The 19,369-nt window shown below is 54.3% G+C and overlaps 1 protein-coding gene across 5 annotated transcripts in view; it reads left to right on the forward strand.

Annotated features, from left to right (window-relative positions):
* Positions 1 to 19,369, forward strand: part of Smarcd3 (SWI/SNF related, matrix associated, actin dependent regulator of chromatin, subfamily d, member 3) — a 31,640-nt gene that overhangs the window by 10,178 nt on the left and 2,093 nt on the right. Inside the window, exons 1-8 of one of the 5 annotated variants that reach the window (XM_039107216.2) lie at positions 11,661 to 12,165; positions 15,092 to 15,303; positions 17,077 to 17,119; positions 17,848 to 17,970; positions 18,093 to 18,251; positions 18,453 to 18,548; positions 18,695 to 18,796; positions 18,948 to 19,109. In XM_039107216.2, coding sequence (XP_038963144.1) covers positions 12,088 to 12,165; positions 15,092 to 15,303; positions 17,077 to 17,119; positions 17,848 to 17,970; positions 18,093 to 18,251; positions 18,453 to 18,548; positions 18,695 to 18,796; positions 18,948 to 19,109 — 975 coding nt within the window. In that variant the 5' untranslated portion in view covers positions 11,661 to 12,087. Of the gene's footprint in view, positions 1 to 11,660; positions 12,166 to 15,091; positions 15,304 to 17,076; positions 17,120 to 17,847; positions 17,971 to 18,092; positions 18,252 to 18,432; positions 18,549 to 18,694; positions 18,797 to 18,947; positions 19,110 to 19,369 lie in introns of those variants that run through there. The other 4 variants (XM_006235888.5, NM_001415835.1, XM_063285692.1 and 1 more) reach the window with 4 other exon arrangements.

Consider the following 19,369-nt stretch of genomic DNA (forward strand, 5'->3'; position numbering starts at 1 on the left):
GAACAAGTTGGAGAGAGATGGGGGTGAGGAGCTGGTCCAGGGGAGAGATAGTCATGCCACAACCAAGGGGGTTAGAGGGCAATGATACAGATGGGCTTGGAAGATCAGGAAGAGACAGAACCAGCCTTATCTTGTAGTGGGTGTGAGGGTGTGAGGATCGGGGAGAAGAGGACATTAGTAACAGCAGGAAAACACGGATAATGCTGGACCCCAGCGCTCAGCTGAGGTAACCGGCCAGCTTGCAGCCCGGTAATTGACTGGACCTTCCTGCAGGCAGAACTCTAGAAGCAGATACAAGGCTTCATGACTGTGTGGGACGTTAGTGAGCTGCTGCAGTGGGGCCTGTGCAAACGAGGGGTACAGGTCTGTGCAGATGCAGGGTATAGGTGTGTGAAGGGGTACACAGCCTCCTGCCCCTACCTCTTACTCAGGTTAGGAATTGCAGGTTCAACCTCGGCCTTGATTTGAATCATCAGATCCTTCCCCCGGCTATTTTATTTTATGAAACAGGGTCTCGTGTACCCTATGCATAGAGTTTGCTGTGTAGCTGAGGTTAGCTTTGTACACTGGATTCTCTTGCCTCTACCCACTGAGTTCGTTTGCTTGTTAACTGAATATTTGGGGACAATTTCACTCCCTTCTCCCACTCCTGTTTGCCTGTAGCCTAAGGCTGTAATGCAGACTGGAGAGGAGGTCAATAACTCAGTCACTTGCAGGAACGAAGCCCCAGATTCATCTGCCACACTGCTCAGAACAGGCTTGACGGCCCACACCTGTAGTCCCAGCACTGGAGGTGGATAAGGAAAATCTGAAGTTCAGATTATTTGCAGCTAAAGGGAGGTTTCTCCGCCTGCCTGGGTTCCCTGAAACAAAGGAAAACAAACTAAAGGCAGGCTCCATCCTGACTCAGCAGAAGCCTTCCTTACCACAGCTACAATCCTTACGAGTTTAGTCCTGACCAGACTCTAGACACTGCCCTCAGGTTCCATCTACCATTAGGATAAGACCCTCAGCAAGATAAAGCCTGAGCCCCAGGGTGCCTCTCCCAAAAGAAGGGTACCAGTGTCTGTGACCCAGAACTCTATTGCCACGCTCACTTCGTTCACTTCGCCCAAATGGGACTTTTCCCACCTCTAGCTCATGGCTCTGTACAGATGACAATGGCTTCTGTACCTCACCTGTCTGGGTATGGCATCCCTGTACCTCTGCAGAGCTGCCCAGGCTCCTGGCACTAAGCCCCCCACCCGTCTTATCCACTCAAGGTCATGGGGGTGCTCTTCTCACAGTGTGGACACTTGCTCACAGTGTACAGAACAGGGGAGCACTGGATCAACAGGTCCAGCTTTCTTCTAGATGCCTCTGCTGTCAGCCCCAACTCAGGTCTTGAACAGTGGGTCTCACGGCTTTGTCTGAGGGTCATGCCCGCCCACGACATACACTTCTGTGTGGCTCCTGAGTGTGCCTCTCCTTCCTGCAGCCCCTAGGCATGGCTCCTTCTCAAGTTACAGGCCACTGGCTTCCCCCGCTGTGAACTATCTGCACACCATAGCGCTGTAGCACTAGCTGTTCTCCGCTGGAATGTGTCCAACAATTTGGGAAGAGTCCAAACTCCCCAGGGATCCCACAGCCTAGCGTAATTAGTCATTCTGAGTAATTGCCTGGCTATTTTCTAGGAGCCCTAGCCAGTCTCTCACATGCTCCCTCCAGGGCATTGGTGAGCCTTCCCACCCTCCTCACCTCCCCAACAACTGAAGGGCCCTGAGAGCCCTGTCACTGTGCCCTAGCAGAGGCCAGCCAGCAGCCAGGATCAGCTGGGCCTGCACTATGAGGTGGATGGAGGCAGCCCAGGTGGGCAGTGGTGCTGGGGAACTAAAAAGGCAGCCATGCATCAGGTATAGCCTTGGCCCACACTATAACCTCATAGCCACTGTGAGCCAAGGCGTGGCTTCCTGGACTGCAGACAAGGAAGGTGTCAGAGTTCAGTGCTGAGCAGATGTGACCCTGGGACATGACTGCCGAGCTCAGGTTCTCACCAGAGGCAGCCCCTCCTTCCAGAAGCAGGGAACAGTGCCTGGCTAGGATTTTTCTCCAGTATCACACCAGAGCAAGAGTCGAGTAGAAGATACTAGAAGCCAGAGATGCTTCAAATGTCCATCAGCATACAGGGTAGCCACCACAATCAGTCACTCTGGAGCGAGAAGTATAGCTCAGTGCTAAAGAGGCTGTGCTTGGCATCCTGCCCCAAGTGCCCATGGTGCCAAAACTGAGAAAACATGTTCTTCAGCCTCAGTTTATAAGATCACACCGTGGTGTCTGCAGAGACTCACTCAGGACAGTGAGTTAGGGACATAGAGAAGGACAGGACAGGACAGGACAGGACAGGACAGGACAGGACAGGACAGGAAAGTGAAGCCAGCTTGTTAAAGCCCTGACCCAAGACAGTTAACAGGCCAGGACAGCCAAGGCAAAGACCAGTCTAGGAGCAAGGCCTACCTGTTGCTTGCTGCCCGCTACCAGTGGCCACTCGTAGTCTAGAGAAGGGTATTCAAGGAGAGCAGTTGGCAACCTTAGTTACAAAGGTTTGCAAAACTCAGGGGTGGGATACCAAGCAGGTCTAGGCCCTGAAGACAGGCCTAACCTGTTTCCTCCTTCTGTCTGCCCACGAGGAGGCAGGGAGGATTCCTAGCTGCCTGCTACCAAAGCCTTTGACCCCCATGCCCGCCCAGGTACTCATTTCTGCTAGTTTACAAGCTGAAGATTCAAGGAGATGTTGGCCGTGAGGTCCTTAGCCATGGCCACACCACACAGTCCCTATTGCTTTCAACCCCACATGCTTGCACCAAGCTGCACAAGAAATTCAGGAAACCATGAAAGATAGCTTATCTGATAAAGCGCTTATCTTGCACATATAAGGACCTAACTCAGGTGAAGAGCCTCCCTGGGCGGGGAGGCAGAGGTATAGAGCATGCCAGTCAGCCAGCTTAGGCTAAGCAGCAAGCTCCAGGTGGTTAATAAAATGAAGATTCAAGATACACAGCTCCCGAGGAGCGACGCCTGAGGTTGACATCTGACCCCCCACATGCATGCACCCCCGCACATACATGTGAATATGGACACTTGCATATACATATATACCCGTGCACATAAACATGCGGTATGCACTGCACACACATGGGGAGAGGGGAAGAGAGAGATCCATAGTGTGTTTGCTATAACCGGCATCTTGCCGTGCGTGTCACTTCTTGAGGGCCAGGGTAGGGCCTCTGATTTGCCCAAGCCTATGATCACCAAGTAGTGCTGGTGAGGCAGGATGAGGTGGTGTGTCCTTCTGATGCACAGCAGCCTGAGGTGAGGGACGGGGACGTCTGTGAGCGAGACCACTCATGTACATGCTTCCTTGCACTATACAGATGCACACGCGTGTCTAGCTGTAATCCAGGAAGAGCCATATAACAAGGGGCTTGTTCCAAATTTAACCCAGATGTTTTTACACAAGAGCTAAGGAGACCACCATAAGTGCATTGATACTTCCTTATTTTAGCTAACGTAGTGGTAAGCAAGATGTTTAAGAGATAATCAGAGATAAATCAGCTTAAATGCACAGGCTGATTTCGTGTGTGTGTGTGTGTGTGTGTGTGTGTGTGCGTACATGCATGTATGCATGTGTGTGTGTGCACGCGCTCACTCAGTGTTTACATGTCTATGTGTTTGGTGTGCATGTATGTTGGTGGGTGTGCATTGGGTATGTGCACTGAATGCACTGTTTATGCGTGTTTGGAGGCAGAGGTCAGCATTGGGTGTCTTCTGCTGGGCTCCACTTTATTTTTGAGACAGAGTCTGTCATGAACCTGGCGCTCACTGATTACCTGGACTAGCTGGCCAGCTAACTTGAGGGACCTGTCCATTTCTACTTCCCACATGCTGCAGTTACAGAGGACCTTCACAGGGCCATGTATGCATGTTCTGAGGATCTAACCTCAGGTCTTTATACTTGCCTGGGAAGTTCTTTACTCCTGAAGCAAGTCTCCCTGGCTGTACGATGTCCCCCATTAACAAAGCAGGTGTGTGCCCCTTTCTCTGCAACTTCGGACAGGTGTGCCTTCCATAGGAGATTCTGGGGAGGCAGCTTGGGGTGAAGGGGAGACCCAAGGACCTCCACTCCAGGAGATCTGGTGTGCAGCCCGGGACAGCACGGTGACTTTGGCAAGTCACATGGCTCCTGAGAACACCAATCTCTTTATCTTTAGATTAGAAATCCCCTCCCCCAGGCGCCTGAGGTATCTGTGAGGAGTAGGCAGGTCCGTGTGTGAAAGTGTTTGGTCACCAGTAAAGAAGTCCTGTGCAAATGAAGCTGTTATCACTGAGATAACGCTGGTTCCCATAGCAGCCTCACCTAGCAAGGAAGCATACGAACTGTCTGGCCTGGGTATCCTCATCTACACCTTTGATTGATTGCAGCCTCTGCTACAGCCAAGATGCTTGAAAGTTCTCAGCAAAAAAGACTGATAAAAAAGGGAGCCTGGGGGTTGGGGATTTAGCTCAGTGGTAGAGCGCTTGCCTAGGAAGCGCAAGGCCCTGGGTTCGGTCCCCAGCTCCAAAAAAAAAAAAAAAAAAAGAACCAAAAAAAAAAAAAAGGGAGCCTGTACCCTAAATAGGTGGGGGTGGGGGTGGGGTGGGGAGAAAAGCGTTGATGCAGTCAGGAGGGAGGTTATATAGACTAGGGAAGGTCTAAAGTACTGTTGGGGAAGCTGAGTAGAGTAAGAAGGAAATGGAGGGAATAGAGAGGATGCAGGTTTCTTTTAATCAATTAGTTAGTTAATGTATATCTATAGTGGGCAGAAGTGAACATGGGCCACAGTGTACAAGTCAGAAGACAGCTCACCCCAGACTGTGTTTTTCCTCCACCATGTGCACTCTGAGGATTGAATTTACAGCTTGGAGGCCTGCAGTCAGACCCCTTGAATTATCTCTCTATGGAGGTCCTTCAGGTTGGTTTTATTTTATATGAGACAGGGTCTTCCTCCCAGATACGGCTGGCCTGGAACTGGCTTTGTGGACCAGGCTGGTCAGAGACTTGTGTAAGTCAGCCTGCCTCTGCCTCTGCCTCCCCAGTTTGGAGGTCCAAGCCTTGCTCCTTCCTGCTCAGCCTACAGTTTTCAATCGGGAGACAGACTGGGTCTGGGTGGGAACAGATCTAAAGGAGGTGAAGGCCCAGCAGGTGGTGTCTCCCCAAGTAGAATAAGGAGCAAGCTAAAGTGAGGTTGGAAGTACCTGACTTCCAAAGAGCCACAAAAGGCTAAGAGCAGCCCAAGGAAAGAGTCAGGAGGCCAGAATAGAGCCTGGGGCATGGCTCAAGCATCCACAAAATGTCCCTGCCCCACTCTACCCTTTTTGTTTATTTGTTTTGTGGTTTGTTTGTTTGTTTTTTGAGACAGGATTTTATAGCCCTGTCTGTTCCAGAACTCACTCTGTAGACCAGGCTGGACTCAAACTCACAGAGATCCGCCTGCTTCTGCCTCCACAGTGCTGGGATTATGGGTATTTTGTTTAGTGGAGTTTCTAAATCAACAGTGGTTTTTACTGATGGGTGACGGCCTCTTTCTCCATAATTTCATAAAACTGAACAAGTAGAGAAGCTGCAGCTGCAGGAAGGCCGGAGCCTCCCTAGTTTGCATCCTTCCCCTGTGTACACGGAAGCACAAAAGCAGCTTGCAATGTTGAGCGCCTGCCTAGGGGATCCTTCTGATCACAGTGTTCCAAGCAGGCTGGGAAGCTGACCACTCATTGCTGGTGGTTCTGATCCAGGGGATAGAAGCAGAAAGAGAAAATGGTTGGATTCTGGATCCAGAGCCAGGGGAATGTTTCTTCAAGTTTGATGTGGGTATGAGAGAAATGTAAGTACTTAGGATGGTCCTGAAAGTGGGGACCTGGGCCATTGGAAGATGGACAGAGCAGAGAATGAGGTAGAACCATGGGGTTGGAGTCATCTGTTAAAGATCTAATGGAAATGCTGAGCCAACAATTAGAGAGACGTCTGAAGCCTGGGAGAAAGGCCTGAGGTAAGGGAAATCCTCAGAGGCCAACAATACATGGTACCAGTGAGAAGAGACCTTCAGGAGGCTGTGGCACCTTAGGGGAGACCTGATGGAGAAGCACAGGGCCTGCCTTTCCAGGTGCTCCTTGGAGAGGGAACATGAGGAGCAGGACAGATGAGGAGGCTGAGGAGGGGCATCCAGGAGGCAGGAGGACAACAGAGAAGGAAGCAGTTTCCTCAGTCAAACATAGTAGCCTGTTAAGCAGTATGAGGCCTGGGGAATCAATGGTGATAGTGAACAGTGTGCAGGCCAGCAGTGTTCCTGATGACAAGGAAGGTTCAGTAGAGATGGATTATTGGTGGGAGACGGAGGAGGGAAGAGAGTTGAGGGGTAGATGAAGAAAGGTCAAAGGTCAACAAATATGGAATAAAGTTGTCCTGGGTATGGCCTGGTGGTAGAGAATTGGTGGAACATACATGAAGCCCTGTTCAGTTCTCATCAGTCTGTACCTTTCCTGCATTCCCAGAGTTCACTGGGGGAGAGTGAGACACCAGACAGCATTCTGTCCAAAGACAAGCACAACTGTTTCTCCCAGGGCGGACGGGGACACTCCTAGGGACGTGGTGTTAGATGCAGGGATGTGAACGACCCTCCAGGAAACTTTAGGGCTTCCTAGCACCAAACACAGAGGACTCCACCAACGTCTGCAGACACAGCAAACAGTCAGGAAGTCTGGGGCACGGTGTGGCATAGACTCCCTTAGCATCAGGAGTATGAGGCTGGCAGAGAGAGAGGCCTCACAGGCTACCGTGAGGGTGATGGGCTGCCCCACTGAAGGGGCCCAGAAAGCCTCTGTTGGCTCCAAGCTCTAGAAGAGAAGGGAAGTGTGCAGCTGTTGCATCCAGGCCCAGGCATATGCCCTCAATTTGGTCCTGAGTCTTCTTGTATCTAAGCCCGAGACACTAGCCAAACTGTAGCTGATCAGGGAAGAGGTGGTGTGACTGTGGTGGCACAGCCTTTCCTCCCAGGGGACTGCCTAATTTCAACCATTAATACAGTCCTGCCTACAGGCAGAGCCACACTGAGCTGCAGCAGGCTACCACCCTTAAAGACCCCACAGAAACATGGTCCCACACACCTGCATTTCCTCAGAGAAATGCACATCTAGCCTTAGTGGTTCCTATTTATTAATTAATTAATTTATTTATTTTTCACATCGCCTTAAGCTATTTGGAGTGACCCCCTCCAAGAGACTTAATTAATGGAGGCCTTGAGGGGGATGAAAGAAAAAATGGCTGTGAATCCAAAACCTGCCTCCCCTCTAGGCCAGCAGGATGCTCAGAGCCCCAGAGGCTGGCTCTGCGCTCCTCCTGCGACCAGCAGCCTCAGCTCCCCGATGTTTGCTGTTCATTGTGTGTGCGGTGTGTGTGGGGGTGGGAGGGGTGTCAAGGAGCATCCCATTAGACTGAACAAACCCACGCAGGCAGAGAGGAAGGAGGACTGTGCATTCGGCCAACCTTTATCATGTACCTGCCCACGGCGCAGGACCCTGGGGACCCCACGGTAAGGTCTTCCCCTTACAGCAGGGGGCCGTGGCATGGTGTGTGGTGTTGAGGGTACAAATGAGGTGTGGCAGGGGGTAGAGAGTGACTCTAAGGAAAGGAAAGGGGGGGCTGATGCAGACTTCACAGAGGAGTGAGTGGCTGACAAGCGGTTCAGGCCTCTCTGGGAACAGTACCCACTGGCTGGGAAATCTGTCTCCATGGCCCCCTCCCTCCCAGCTTCTCCCTTGTCTGCCTCAGTTCTTTTCTGTCTGTGGACTCCTTGGATCTCTGAGCAGGAAGGCCCTGGAGTCCCTGGGCCAAGACGCTCCTTTTCTCCTTTCACTCCTGAGGAAGCAGGAGCAGGCAGATAACACCAACTCTTCCAAGGTCACACAACTATTTTGGTGTCCTGTTTTGTTCTTTGTTTTTTGTTTGCTCATACTTGCCATTTGCCGTGTGTGTGTGTGTGTGTGTGTGTGTGTGTGTGTGTGTGTGTGTTGTACATGCATGCAAACTAATACAGAAAGGCAAAGTCACGGAGAGAGAGACAGCCCCTTTTACAGGATCAGGCTGTGTGCTAGGCACAGATGCAGTCTGGCACTAATAGGATGGTGCAGAGGCAGGGGAACCACTGTGAGGGATCCCCCAGGACTGTATTTGAGTCTCTCAGGTGATAGGAGTGAGAGTCTGTTGGGGTCTCAGAGGCCTCTCCTCCCACTTCTAGGAACTGGGCCTGGTCCTAAGTTCTAGTCAGAGTTCCCAAGGGACTTGGAGCTTGGTCATCAGACTCTGGGTCCCCTGACATGTCCTAGGATTTAATGACCAAAGGAGAAAGGTGTGGGCTTAGATTAGGGACAGGCAGGACACAAAAATCAGAAGACCTGGCAGTTAGAGTTCCAAAGCATCTCTTCACACTTCCACCCCCCCCCCATAAAATTAGGGTAATCACGTTTATCTGAGGGAAGTTTGACTGCTGGGGTGAGGGAAAGCTGACTAGAGAAAGGGGTCTCCCTGGCAAGATGTCTTTTCTCCCTCTTCTCTCCTTTGTTCCTCTCCCACTCCCTCCCTTCCTCTCCCCAGCTTGCTTCCCTTCTCTCCTTCCAGCCCTCTATTCTCCCTTCCCCACCCCCCTCCTCAACTCCCCCACTGCCTTGTCCCCAATCGGGACCTCCACAGAGGGCGGGAGCACAAGACTCTGGGCTCCGGCTGGGTCTGGGTGGCCATCTTCCCGCAGAGAAGGAGTTAAGTCTCTTCCCTGCATCCCTCCTCCCTTCTCCGCCTTCCCTGGCCGCCGTGGAGTCCTGCAGCTGGGCCCTGGGCTGACCTTCACCGGGAGGGAGGCCGCAGCGCGCATGCTCGGCCTGGGGAGCTGTGCGGGCGGAGGGAGGGCGGTGCGGGCCGGCGGCCGGAGCCCCCAGTGCACCGGCTGCGGCCGCTCGCTCCGCACGGTGGGGGTCGAGGCGGCCGGTCCGTCCCGCAGGCCGCGGCGCAGCGCTCCCTGCGCGGGGAGCGGCGCTTTGCCATTTGGTGCTGGTCGTGCTTCTGCGAGGGAAGGAGAGATGGGGGGACGACAGGGGGGACTCCAGCTCCGGGACGCAGCGCGGCCGCCCTCCCCCTTGCCCCAGACACGCTCTCGGCCTGCCGGGGTGTGGCCTGCGCCCTGTCGGTTGGGAAGAAGTACGGGCTCTTCGCGGGCACTGTGGGCGACGTGTTACTGCCCAGCGCCCCGGTGGCGCTGAGGTGGTGGGCTTCCTGTCCTTTGTGAGAAGGGCTCCCTGGCCACGAGTCTCCCACCAGACCTGCTAGAAGAGCATGTTAATGTGTTTGCTCACTTGTGAACCGGCATCTCATTGTATAGGATGTGGGGGACGCCAGGGTGTGCCTGTATGTGCAAATCCATGTGGCTCCTTGTCCCTGTGGCAGTTGTCATGTGTGTGTTCCAAGGTGTGTGTTTTGTGCAACATAATGATACCCCTAGAGGGGGCAGCTCAAAAAGGGCCTATCTATGGATCTGACGGATGCTCCCTATTCCCCTGTACTAGTATTTGCTTAAGCCCTGGGTGAAACCACCTCCCACAACTTCACCACCAAGACCTCACAGATCTGGTACCCCTCCTTCAGACTTTCCACACCCCAAAGCCGAGGTGACAGCCGCCTCCTGTCTTCTCCCCAGAAGTAGCTCTAAAAGTTGAGGACACCTAGCTTTTCCTAAAGCCTAGAGGTATCCACCCCACTCCCAGAACCTCCAAGGTCCCGCTAGTAGCAGAGGTAGGGGTAGCTGCTGGGGTGACTCATCTTCAGGTAAATGGCAGAGCACCGCCTGAGTTCATTGGCCTGGTGAGGTTTACAGGCATCCTTAGTTTCAACTTTGTAGATAGAGTCCCTGTACCCAGTCAGGCTGGGGGCAACATGGGCCCAATGCCATTTCTGCCTTCCGGAGTCACCACCTCCTTGGGATACCAAACACAAAACGCCTGAAGCAAAGAGCATGAAGCGTTCTGTCCAGCCCAGCTTATGGACAAGATGGATGATATCGGACATTTGGATAAGACCAAGATATATCTGTACTCATAAGTGAAGCCAGGGAAGACTCCCTTCCTGAAGGAACCAGGAACCAGTCTCTGACCTGGGCCTTAAAGGATGGTACAGGCAGAGGGCAAGTGGAGGCATTACAAAATGGCTGAAGAGCCTTAGACTGGGGAATGAGTGGGGGAGGGGGCGTTGGAGGTGAGTTGCTGGAACCCAAGCAGGTCATCATTCCAGCCACCAGCCACCAGCCACCACCCTTATAGCCTGTTGCTGCTGGAGTCAGACCACCCTGGACTGCTGTCTCCCATAGTGTCTTTATGAGATGTTCTCTCTAGTCTTTTCACGGTGACAGTAGCCACCTGAAAGGACAATGACAGCTAGGCATACTAACAGGGCCTGCAGGAAACTAAGATACAGGCCAAATAGATTGGGTGACCATGCCCTCTGCTCCTTATCCTGACCCATGAAGACATTCTGAAGGGCCCAAGGTTAGGACCCCTCGGTGCAGTGGGTCTTGAGGGCGCAAATTGTAATCTGTTCCCACAAGTTCCCTCAGGCATTGCCCCTCCCTCAGTCCCACCCCCAGCTAGCCCATTAACGTGACCCTTGGTTGTCTCAAAGCTCGGGGACTCCTCCTCCTGAAGGTGTGGACAGGCGTGGCTTGTGGCATGGGCGGGGCTTGGGCTCAACCTAGGGATTTCAGGATCTGCCCCCTCCTTTCTGTTCTTCCTCCCCTCCGGGATTGGCCAGTTCTCTCCACACTGTCCCATTTGGGGTTTCTTCATCTTCATACACCACACTCCTGCTTTCTTTTTGGTTCTGGGGCGGACTTCACGAACCCCAGACTCTGCGTCTCCACGCCAAGCCATCAAGCCCTGTTTGCCTCACCCTTTCCTCCTACCCACCCAAGTACCCACCCTGGATCCGCGCCATTCCTCACAATGTACTCCTCCTGTTCTCATGAGCCCAATCCATGTCCCCCTTTCGGAAATACTTCCCCTATTGCCCTCACTTTCTCACACAGAGTCAAACAAAGACTCACGAGCCCAGAAATAAACTCCCACAGAGCTGAAAGACACGGGCCGTGTCCTGCTCCGCACGCACGCGCGCAAGCTCGGCGGCTCTTGTGGAGGGAAGCACACCGACGGGGCGTTTGTCAGTGCACGCACATAAACATCCACACCCACAGCCTCTGCGCCGTGCCACAAAAGGGTGCAGACACACGGTGTGCGAGACAAGGGCACACACATCTGCGGGCGCCCAGGAGCCCGCCTAGCCCGGCACACCCACCGCGGCTGGCCCTGGGACAGGAGCAAGGCCTGCTCCGGGCTCGGGCTCCCCCCAGATTCCTTGCAGCAAATGTTTCCCTACTTGGCCTGCCTGGTCCCTGGGGAAAGGGCCTCAGAAATGCGGCAGGAGCCACTTGGGGAAAGAAAGTTGGAACTGCCTGTTCCCTGCCTGGCCCTGTCGGCGAATTCCCTAACCGAGAAACTATTTGTGGCGAGGGCAGGGTGGCTAGCGAGCCCCCTGTCACCTCCCATGGTGTCCCCTCCCCGTGCCACCACCGATGGGCCCCGGGCGGCCTGGGCGCAGCTGAGCTGCCCATCGCGCAGCCTCCGGGCAGATCGGCTCGTCTCGCCGCTTCTGTGCGCCGCTTGGACCACGCGGAGTGCACGGAAGGGCCGCTCTGTCCCCGGCGCGTCGCAGGCAGACCCCGGGCCGCCGGACTATTTCTGTCTTATCAGTGCAGGAATGCGGCAGCCGCGGCGGCGGCGGCGGCGGCGGCGGGCGGGCGGCGGCGGCGTGGGCCGTGGGCCGTCAGGGCAGCCCTGAAGGGGCCCCCTCCCCACTCCGCTCGAGTAGAAGTGTGAGAGAGCCCAGCAGGACTCAGAGGGGAGAGTTGGAGGAAAAAAAAGGCAGAAAAGGGAAAGAAAGAGGAAGAGAGAGAGAGAGTGAGAGGAGCCGCTGAGCCCACCCCGATGGCCGCGGACGAAGTTGCCGGAGGGGCGCGCAAAGCCACGAAAAGCAAACTTTTTGAGTTTCTGGTCCATGGGGTGGTGAGTGGGGGAAAGTTAGCGGGGGAGGGTGAGCGAGCTGGCTCGGGCTGAATGGAGGGATGATCGGGAGGGGCCGCCGGCGCGCTCCCGCTCTCCCACCCCTTTGGTTGGGGGGCGCACGGTCACGGCCCAACCCTGGGACCTTGCCGGCGCCCTGGCATCCGAACACGTCGCCAAGCGGTCGGCTGGGGATGGGCGCGCGGCGGCTGGGAAGAGAGGCGTCGGCTTGGGTTCTTATCAGGGGCAAGGGGTGGGATGTGGGCACCGTGTCTCCCCCAAGAGGGGGGTCCCCTCAGTAACTGACATATCTCACATTCTTTTACTGGTGGGCTCAGGTGTTACCCCTGCCCTGGGGGTGGGGGTGGGGTGGTGATTCGAACACACAGCTAGGGCTGGGCTGCCTGTTGTCCCTGTTCATCCTTTGGGACAGGGTCACTCTGATTAGGTCTGAAGAACTAAGAGCAGGTGACCCTGAAGGCACCTAAGAGCCAAAGCTCTCTGGCTGAGCAACCCCTGCATCCTAGCAGGAGGGCCTTGAGTACTTGGCCCCGATGTCAGAGCTGAGAGAGGCCTACTTGAGAGACCCCAAGTTAAGCAGTCAGAGGACCTCCTTGGCAGGCTCAGCCACCAGAAAGTTGATGACCTTAACACCTCAAAGGTGTGAGGGAGGGGCTGGAGTTGGGGACATGAGGCCTAGAGACCAAAGGGATAAGACTATACTTACTGTTCTAACACCGACACACCGACACACACACACACACACACACACATACAGACACACACACACACACACACACACACACACACACACACACACACACACGAAGAGTCTGAGGGTACTCAGGGACCTAATGAGGTAGACACTTGAATTCAGTTAGCAGACAGAGCGCCTGGCTATGAGGAGCTCCAAGCCTGGGCACATGGAGGGAAGAATCAGTCAGATTCACTATGATCAAATTTGGTTGTGACCCCTGGAAGCACCTTTTCAGTGAGAGAGGCAAGGGCCCCCAGAATCTGACCTCTATGAGGGGGTACTAATGGCAGGCCTCTGGGATCCCCTAGAAGGCTTCTCCTCAGGGCCTCTCAGTAGACCAGACAGTATCAGTGGCCTTGATGAATAGGAGAGCAGTTGATAGGGAAGAGGGCTTCTCTGTGGCAGCCTGTTCTAGCCTTAGGGATATCTGGGGTGTAATTTCCAAGACAGCCCTGTGGACTAGTGGAGTTACCAGTCCTGACCTGGCTGCTTGAGTAGTCGCTTGAAAGAGTACGACCCCATGAAGAATTAATTGAATATGGCCACCTTGGAGGTTCAGTTCTTGGATGATGATTAGGGCCCCCTCTATAGTCATGAAGGGTGGCTAGGCCTGAGCTTCTACCCTGGTGGCATTGGTGCTGTGAGTGACAGAGCCAGGTGGAGTGGGGGTGGCAGATTCAGGGACAGGCCAGTTTCACTGCAGAAGAGATGAGCAGAGACAGCTGCTGGCTATGGGTGGAGACCTTAGGGGTAAGCAGTGTAAGAGGAGAAAGGAAGCCTGGGAGTTAGGGTTAAGGCTTCTTAGTCTGGGGGCAAGATGAGGGCGTGCGTGCCTGCCTGCGTGCCTGCGTGCTCGAGGGCGCATGCGCATGGTCTTCAGTAGCCCAAGCTGGCCTCAAATTCACTATATATCAGTACTTGACTTCCTGCCTCCACCTCAATATTGGGATTACAAGTGTGTGCTATCATGTGCAGTTTATTTGATACTGGGGATCGAACCCAGGTCTCCACATGTGTTGCACAAGCCCTGTACCAAGCTACATCCCTAGCCTGAGATGGGGGTGTTTAAATAGGGTTTTCATACCTCTCTCCCTAATACCCTTCCTGTTCTTCTGAACTCGTCCCACCTCCTGACTAGTCCCAAAACCTCAGCCCCCTTCCTGGGCTTGGACAAGTGAAATCTGTAACACTTCACTCACATTGGCATCTCCTCTGTTTTGATTGACTGAGTAGAGGTGGTGGCCGGGGAAAATCAATCTGCCTCATTTCCCTCCAATTTCTACCCTTCCTGGGATTGGGTGGGGAATGGGTTGACTCTTATGTGATCAGATGGGAGAGGGAATGAATGCTGCTACAGATGCTGCTTCCTTCAACCGTCCCTGCACTGGCAGCCCACTTCTAGTCCAGTTCCCCACTTGCCACTAGGCAGAGTCTGATGACACCAGACCCTCAGGTGCCCTTGCCTCTTGTATCACCTTGGGAGAAATGACATTAAAGAGGCAGGCTAAGTCGGTGGGTGTGGAGACCTGGAGTTAGCTGAACCAGTTATGTTTGAGATTGAGGTGCCAAAGCCGGGGGCTCTGAAAGGGAGATGGGGGCTCAAGTACAAAGCACATCAGCCCCAGAAGTGGGGTGTGGAAATTGGGAAATGAGAAATGAGGACAGGAAATCAGCCCCTCACCGCAGCGAAGCAGCGGGGAGCAGGGCCGGTCAGGTGCTGCCTTTGCCGGGAAGAGCAGGGTGACCTTGGCGAGGTCGCTTTTTTCTTTGAGCCCCAGTTGCCCCATCTGTCAAGTGGGGATGAAAAGACCTGCTCTGACTGGCTCGCAGAGAGCCGTACGGATATGAACATCCTTTGAAAGGTTGAAAGGCGCCATTAATATTCATTTTTGGGGTACCTTGCACGGCTCCGAGACTCGGCTATGCTCTGGGCAATTGCCTGGCTTCAGTTAGCTTCATGCTAGGAGACGCCAAGCCCCCTCCTCCAGAGCCGCGCAGATCCCCGCGCCCCCGCCCCTCCCACCAATCACTCCCACTCATCGCTCAGCGCAGGGTTACCAGCCCAGGGTCTTGGAGAAGGGCGGGAGCGCAAGCACGCTGGCCTGGGGGTCGGGACCAAATCTGACCTGCCCGCGCCGGTTTCTGCTTCACCTCCCGCCCCACCCCCGCCAGCGCCCCGGGATGCCGTCTGGAGCCCGAATGCCCCACCAGGGGGCGCCCATGGGCCCCCCGGGCTCCCCGTACATGGGCAGCCCCGCGGTACGACCCGGCCTGGCCCCCGCGGGCATGGAGCCCGCCCGCAAGCGAGCAGCGCCCCCGCCCGGGCAGAGCCAGGCACAAGGCCAGGGCCAGCCGGTGCCCACCGCCCCAGCGCGGAGCCGCAGGTGAGTGCCCCCTAACATCCCCCCCCCCGCGTGAAAGGGCGTGCAGGGGCGGGCAGGCAGAAGCCTCAGGGACCAGGTGGGTGAGTGGTGGGGATGGGAAGCTAAGGAAAGATGTTAGGGATGTTAGCAGCGACGAAGTCATTGTAGCTTGGATATTCTCTGGGGAGGGCTTAGGGGGCACTGGTCTGGTTCTTTTGTGTGCCCACAGTGAAGAAGGGCTGCGATAGTCGGCTGCCAGTGTCCCTTCTCTGAACGCACCCTTCATTCTTCTGCTTGTCACCTCCTAAATCCTTTCCCCCATTCTTTACCCCAAGTTCTGAGAGATGCTTCAGTCTTTGGGGAGAGGCAGGGCTGGCAATAGACCAAGGGTTGAGTTTTAGCTGTGTGTTTTCTTAAAATGTAGTCCTCTGGTGGCTCCTGGCTACCTCTGGGCCAGTCCAAAGTCCCGGGCTGCGTCAGAGCCCCTCTAGATTTCCGTAGTCCTCAGCCTTGGCAGTGGGCATGAAGAGGCGCTATAACCTCTCTGAGGGAGCAGTTCTGCCCCCAAGCCACCGGAGCAGCTTATTTCCTTGTCTGAGAAGTTGGTGGCACTCCCATGGTCCCTGCTGGCTCTTGGCAAGAGTAAGGCCTCTATGGGCATCAGTATTTATCCAAACACACATGCTTCCTTTTGCACAACAGATGGGTTCTTATACAAGGTGTAATGTCAATTCTACTTCATTATTAAATAGTTTTTACACATCAAGGAAAATCAGAGGCACCCCATAATAAATTCTTTTACAAAGTGAATCATTATCTTGTATAACAAGTCATTCTCTGATTTTTATGTGTAAGTTAAGAGTTTTGTATGGATAATTTATTTGAAATAAATCAATCCTTTCATGAAATGCTTACCCAGCCTAAGAATGGGTTGGTTTTTCTTTAATGAGTTGCTTGCCTGGGCATAGAATGGATTTCTGGATTGAGAGGGGGCAGTGAGTGAGAATGCCACATGGGGGCAGTGTAGAGCTATCGTCTAGGCTGTGTGTTCTCTCTTGGCCAGCCAAGGGGTTTTCTGCCTTGCTTTTGAAACTGAGAATCATCCAATACCAGGTGCTGTCTACCCTGGGTTCAGCCACATTGGTTCCAGTGCTAAGTCACACTCACATAGAACACTCCTGCACACTTCCAGGGTCCTTGTGGTGTGCCCCTTGGTTGGCAGATGGTCCAAGACCACAAGCATCTCCTTCTCCTGCCTTTAAACAGTCCCTTCCAAGCCCAGAGCCACAGGAGTGCCAAGTCCCACCAGCTTCATTCCATGACAGCTCAGGAGCTCCAGGAACTAAGTGGAGGAGTCACCTCTCCCCTTCTTGGAGCTCTGGCTCTCTTGGGCGTGTGTCTCCTGCTTGGCAGGAGAGGGTCCTCAGAAGCTCTCTTCTCTTCCCTCCATCTTCCCCACCTCCAGGCTTTTTGCAAACACTTCTGCAATCCCCATCTTTTGACAGCATCTTCTCTTTCACTAGTTCCTTCTAAGTCTGAGTTTCTCTGGCTCTGAGGACGTGATGAGATATAAGGTGGGGGTTAGGGGGTGCCAAGCAAGAGAAAGGACCAGTCATCCTGCCTTCCAGGGGAGTACCAGCTCCACGTCGCTGCTGTAGCCCTCAGACAGGCAGACAAGCAGGCTGTGGGAACCCCAGCCAGCGGGCGGAGATGTCGGGATAATTTAGCAGGTGGCCTCGTTACTCCCAGATCTGTCGCCATGGTAACCTGGTTTTTTCTTTTAAAAATGTACAGTGCCAAGAGGAGGAAGATGGCTGACAAAATCCTCCCTCAAAGGGTGAGTGCCTTTCACAGCAGCCCCCAGCCAGCCCCCACCCTTTGCTACTCCACCCTCCCCTCCTCCCTTAGGAGCAAAGCTTTGGGCTCAGCGTCACAGCCACTTTCACTTTTTGTTTTAAAAGCTCATTAAGAAGTGAGGTTCCCTTCACGAGAGGGTGGGGCTGGGCTGGGGGAAGGAGCTGGAGAGCCATGGAGGGAGGAGGGGCAGAACAGAGGGCCTGAGGTTAAGGGGGTTGAATACCAGTGGTTCAAAGGCATAGAGGCACTGCACAAAGAAGAGACGGGAAACTGCTAGGTGAAGGGAACGGAAAGTGTAGCAGGAGGAGCAGCAGGTGTGGAGCTCCTGAGGCCACCTACACTACCTCCCAACTCTCTGGGATACCCAGAATCCCTTAGCACTTCTCAGGGACCCAGGGTGTCTTCTGTATGAGTCGGGGTGATGGGATGAAGCTAGGCACTTGCACCTGCTGGGCTGCCAGTTGCTGCTGCTTCCCAGTGATGAGATGCATGAGTTTTCCTGGAGGGAGAAGCAATTTTTATCCACACACAATGAGGCTATATAATAGCGTCCGGGGGACAAGCCCTATCTTCACTCTCAGGACTCCGCAGCCTGAAATCAATTGGACAGCTCCCTCTGTGTCCTTTGTGTCCTGTAGTCACACAACAGGCATGCATTCTGCACTGCAAGATGGACTGGGCCCGGCTTCCACTTTGTTCCTCTTTCAGATTCGGGAGCTGGTCCCTGAGTCCCAGGCTTACATGGACCTCCTAGCATTTGAGAGGAAACTGGATCAAACCATTATGCGGAAGCGGGTGGACATCCAGGAGGCCCTGAAGAGGCCCATGAAGGTGCCTTAGTGTGGGAGTGGGAGTAGGAATAGGGCTCTAAGTGCCCTGTCCAGTAGGAGGAAGCAGGGTGCCCCGGGTTGGTGCACACAGCCCTTGTCCTGTACTACACTTTATTTCTACAGCAAAAGCGAAAGCTGCGCCTTTATATCTCCAATACTTTTAACCCCGCGAAGCCCGATGCCGAAGATTCTGATGGCAGCATTGCCTCCTGGGAGCTGCGGGTGGAGGGGAAGCTCTTGGATGATGTACGTCCTGGCCCAGGTCTCTCCAGGTGTCCTGGGGTGGGTATGGGTTGAGTCAAGGACTGAAGTAAATGTCTGCACTAGGAACTGGGAGTCAGCCTGGGCTGGGGAGGGTGGGCCTGGGGACAGTCTGGGGACAGAGGGCTGCCTCTGAGCATACTGCTTGCCTGCCGCCAACTTGGCCCATTCTGTGTCCGTGGTCCCTGTTCTGCCCCCACAGTCCCTGTCACTTTCCCACAGCCCAGTAAGCAGAAGAGGAAGTTTTCTTCCTTCTTCAAGAGTTTGGTCATTGAGTTGGACAAAGACCTTTATGGCCCAGACAACCACCTTGTTGAGGTAAGACAGATTGCCGCTGCCCGTGAATCACAACCTTCCCATCAGCCCTGGAGCAGCTGCAGATTTGGATTGAGGACCATCCTAAAGCCCTAGGCTCTACCAACCCAGATGAGTCTGTGGGTGACCTAGCTCTTCCCCCTGGACAGTGGCACCGGACACCCACAACCCAGGAGACAGATGGGTTCCAAGTGAAGAGACCAGGGGACTTGAGTGTGCGCTGTACCCTGCTCCTGATGCTGGACTATCAGGTTGGTTTTACTCCGTGCCTGCATGCCACACACAGACCCTACTCTCCTTCCTACTCACTTTCTCTAGGGGCATGCTGCCAAGGACCCTAACCTCCACGCCCCATTCTCTATTTCTCCCCTCAATCTCATTTTCCTGGTAACCTTTTCCCAGCCTCCCCAGTTCAAACTGGACCCCCGCTTGGCCCGGCTGCTGGGGTTGCATACGCAGAGCCGCTCAGCCATTGTCCAGGCACTGTGGCAGTACGTGAAGACCAACAGGCTACAGGACTCCCATGACAAGGAATACATCAATGGAGACAAGTATTTCCAGCAGGTAACATGTCCTTAGCCTCAGGATCTGGGGATCAGGGATGGTATCCTAGCAGAAGCACCTCCCTAAGGTAGCTATCTCCTTTTGCTGAGTTCCTGAATAACAGGAATGGTTAGGGCCATGGCCTTGGAGCCAAGAACAGGGTCTTGTCCAGGCTCTTCCTGGATGATCTATTCAGCTGCACCCCAAGGGAAGCAAATGTGGGGCCCTACTAGGGGAGGGGAGGGCACAGCATCCTGCAATGTAACCTTCTTGGTACTTGG

Source organism: Rattus norvegicus, chromosome 4 (assembly GCF_036323735.1).
Source record: "Rattus norvegicus strain BN/NHsdMcwi chromosome 4, GRCr8, whole genome shotgun sequence".
Classification (NCBI taxonomy): domain Eukaryota; kingdom Metazoa; phylum Chordata; class Mammalia; order Rodentia; family Muridae; genus Rattus; species Rattus norvegicus.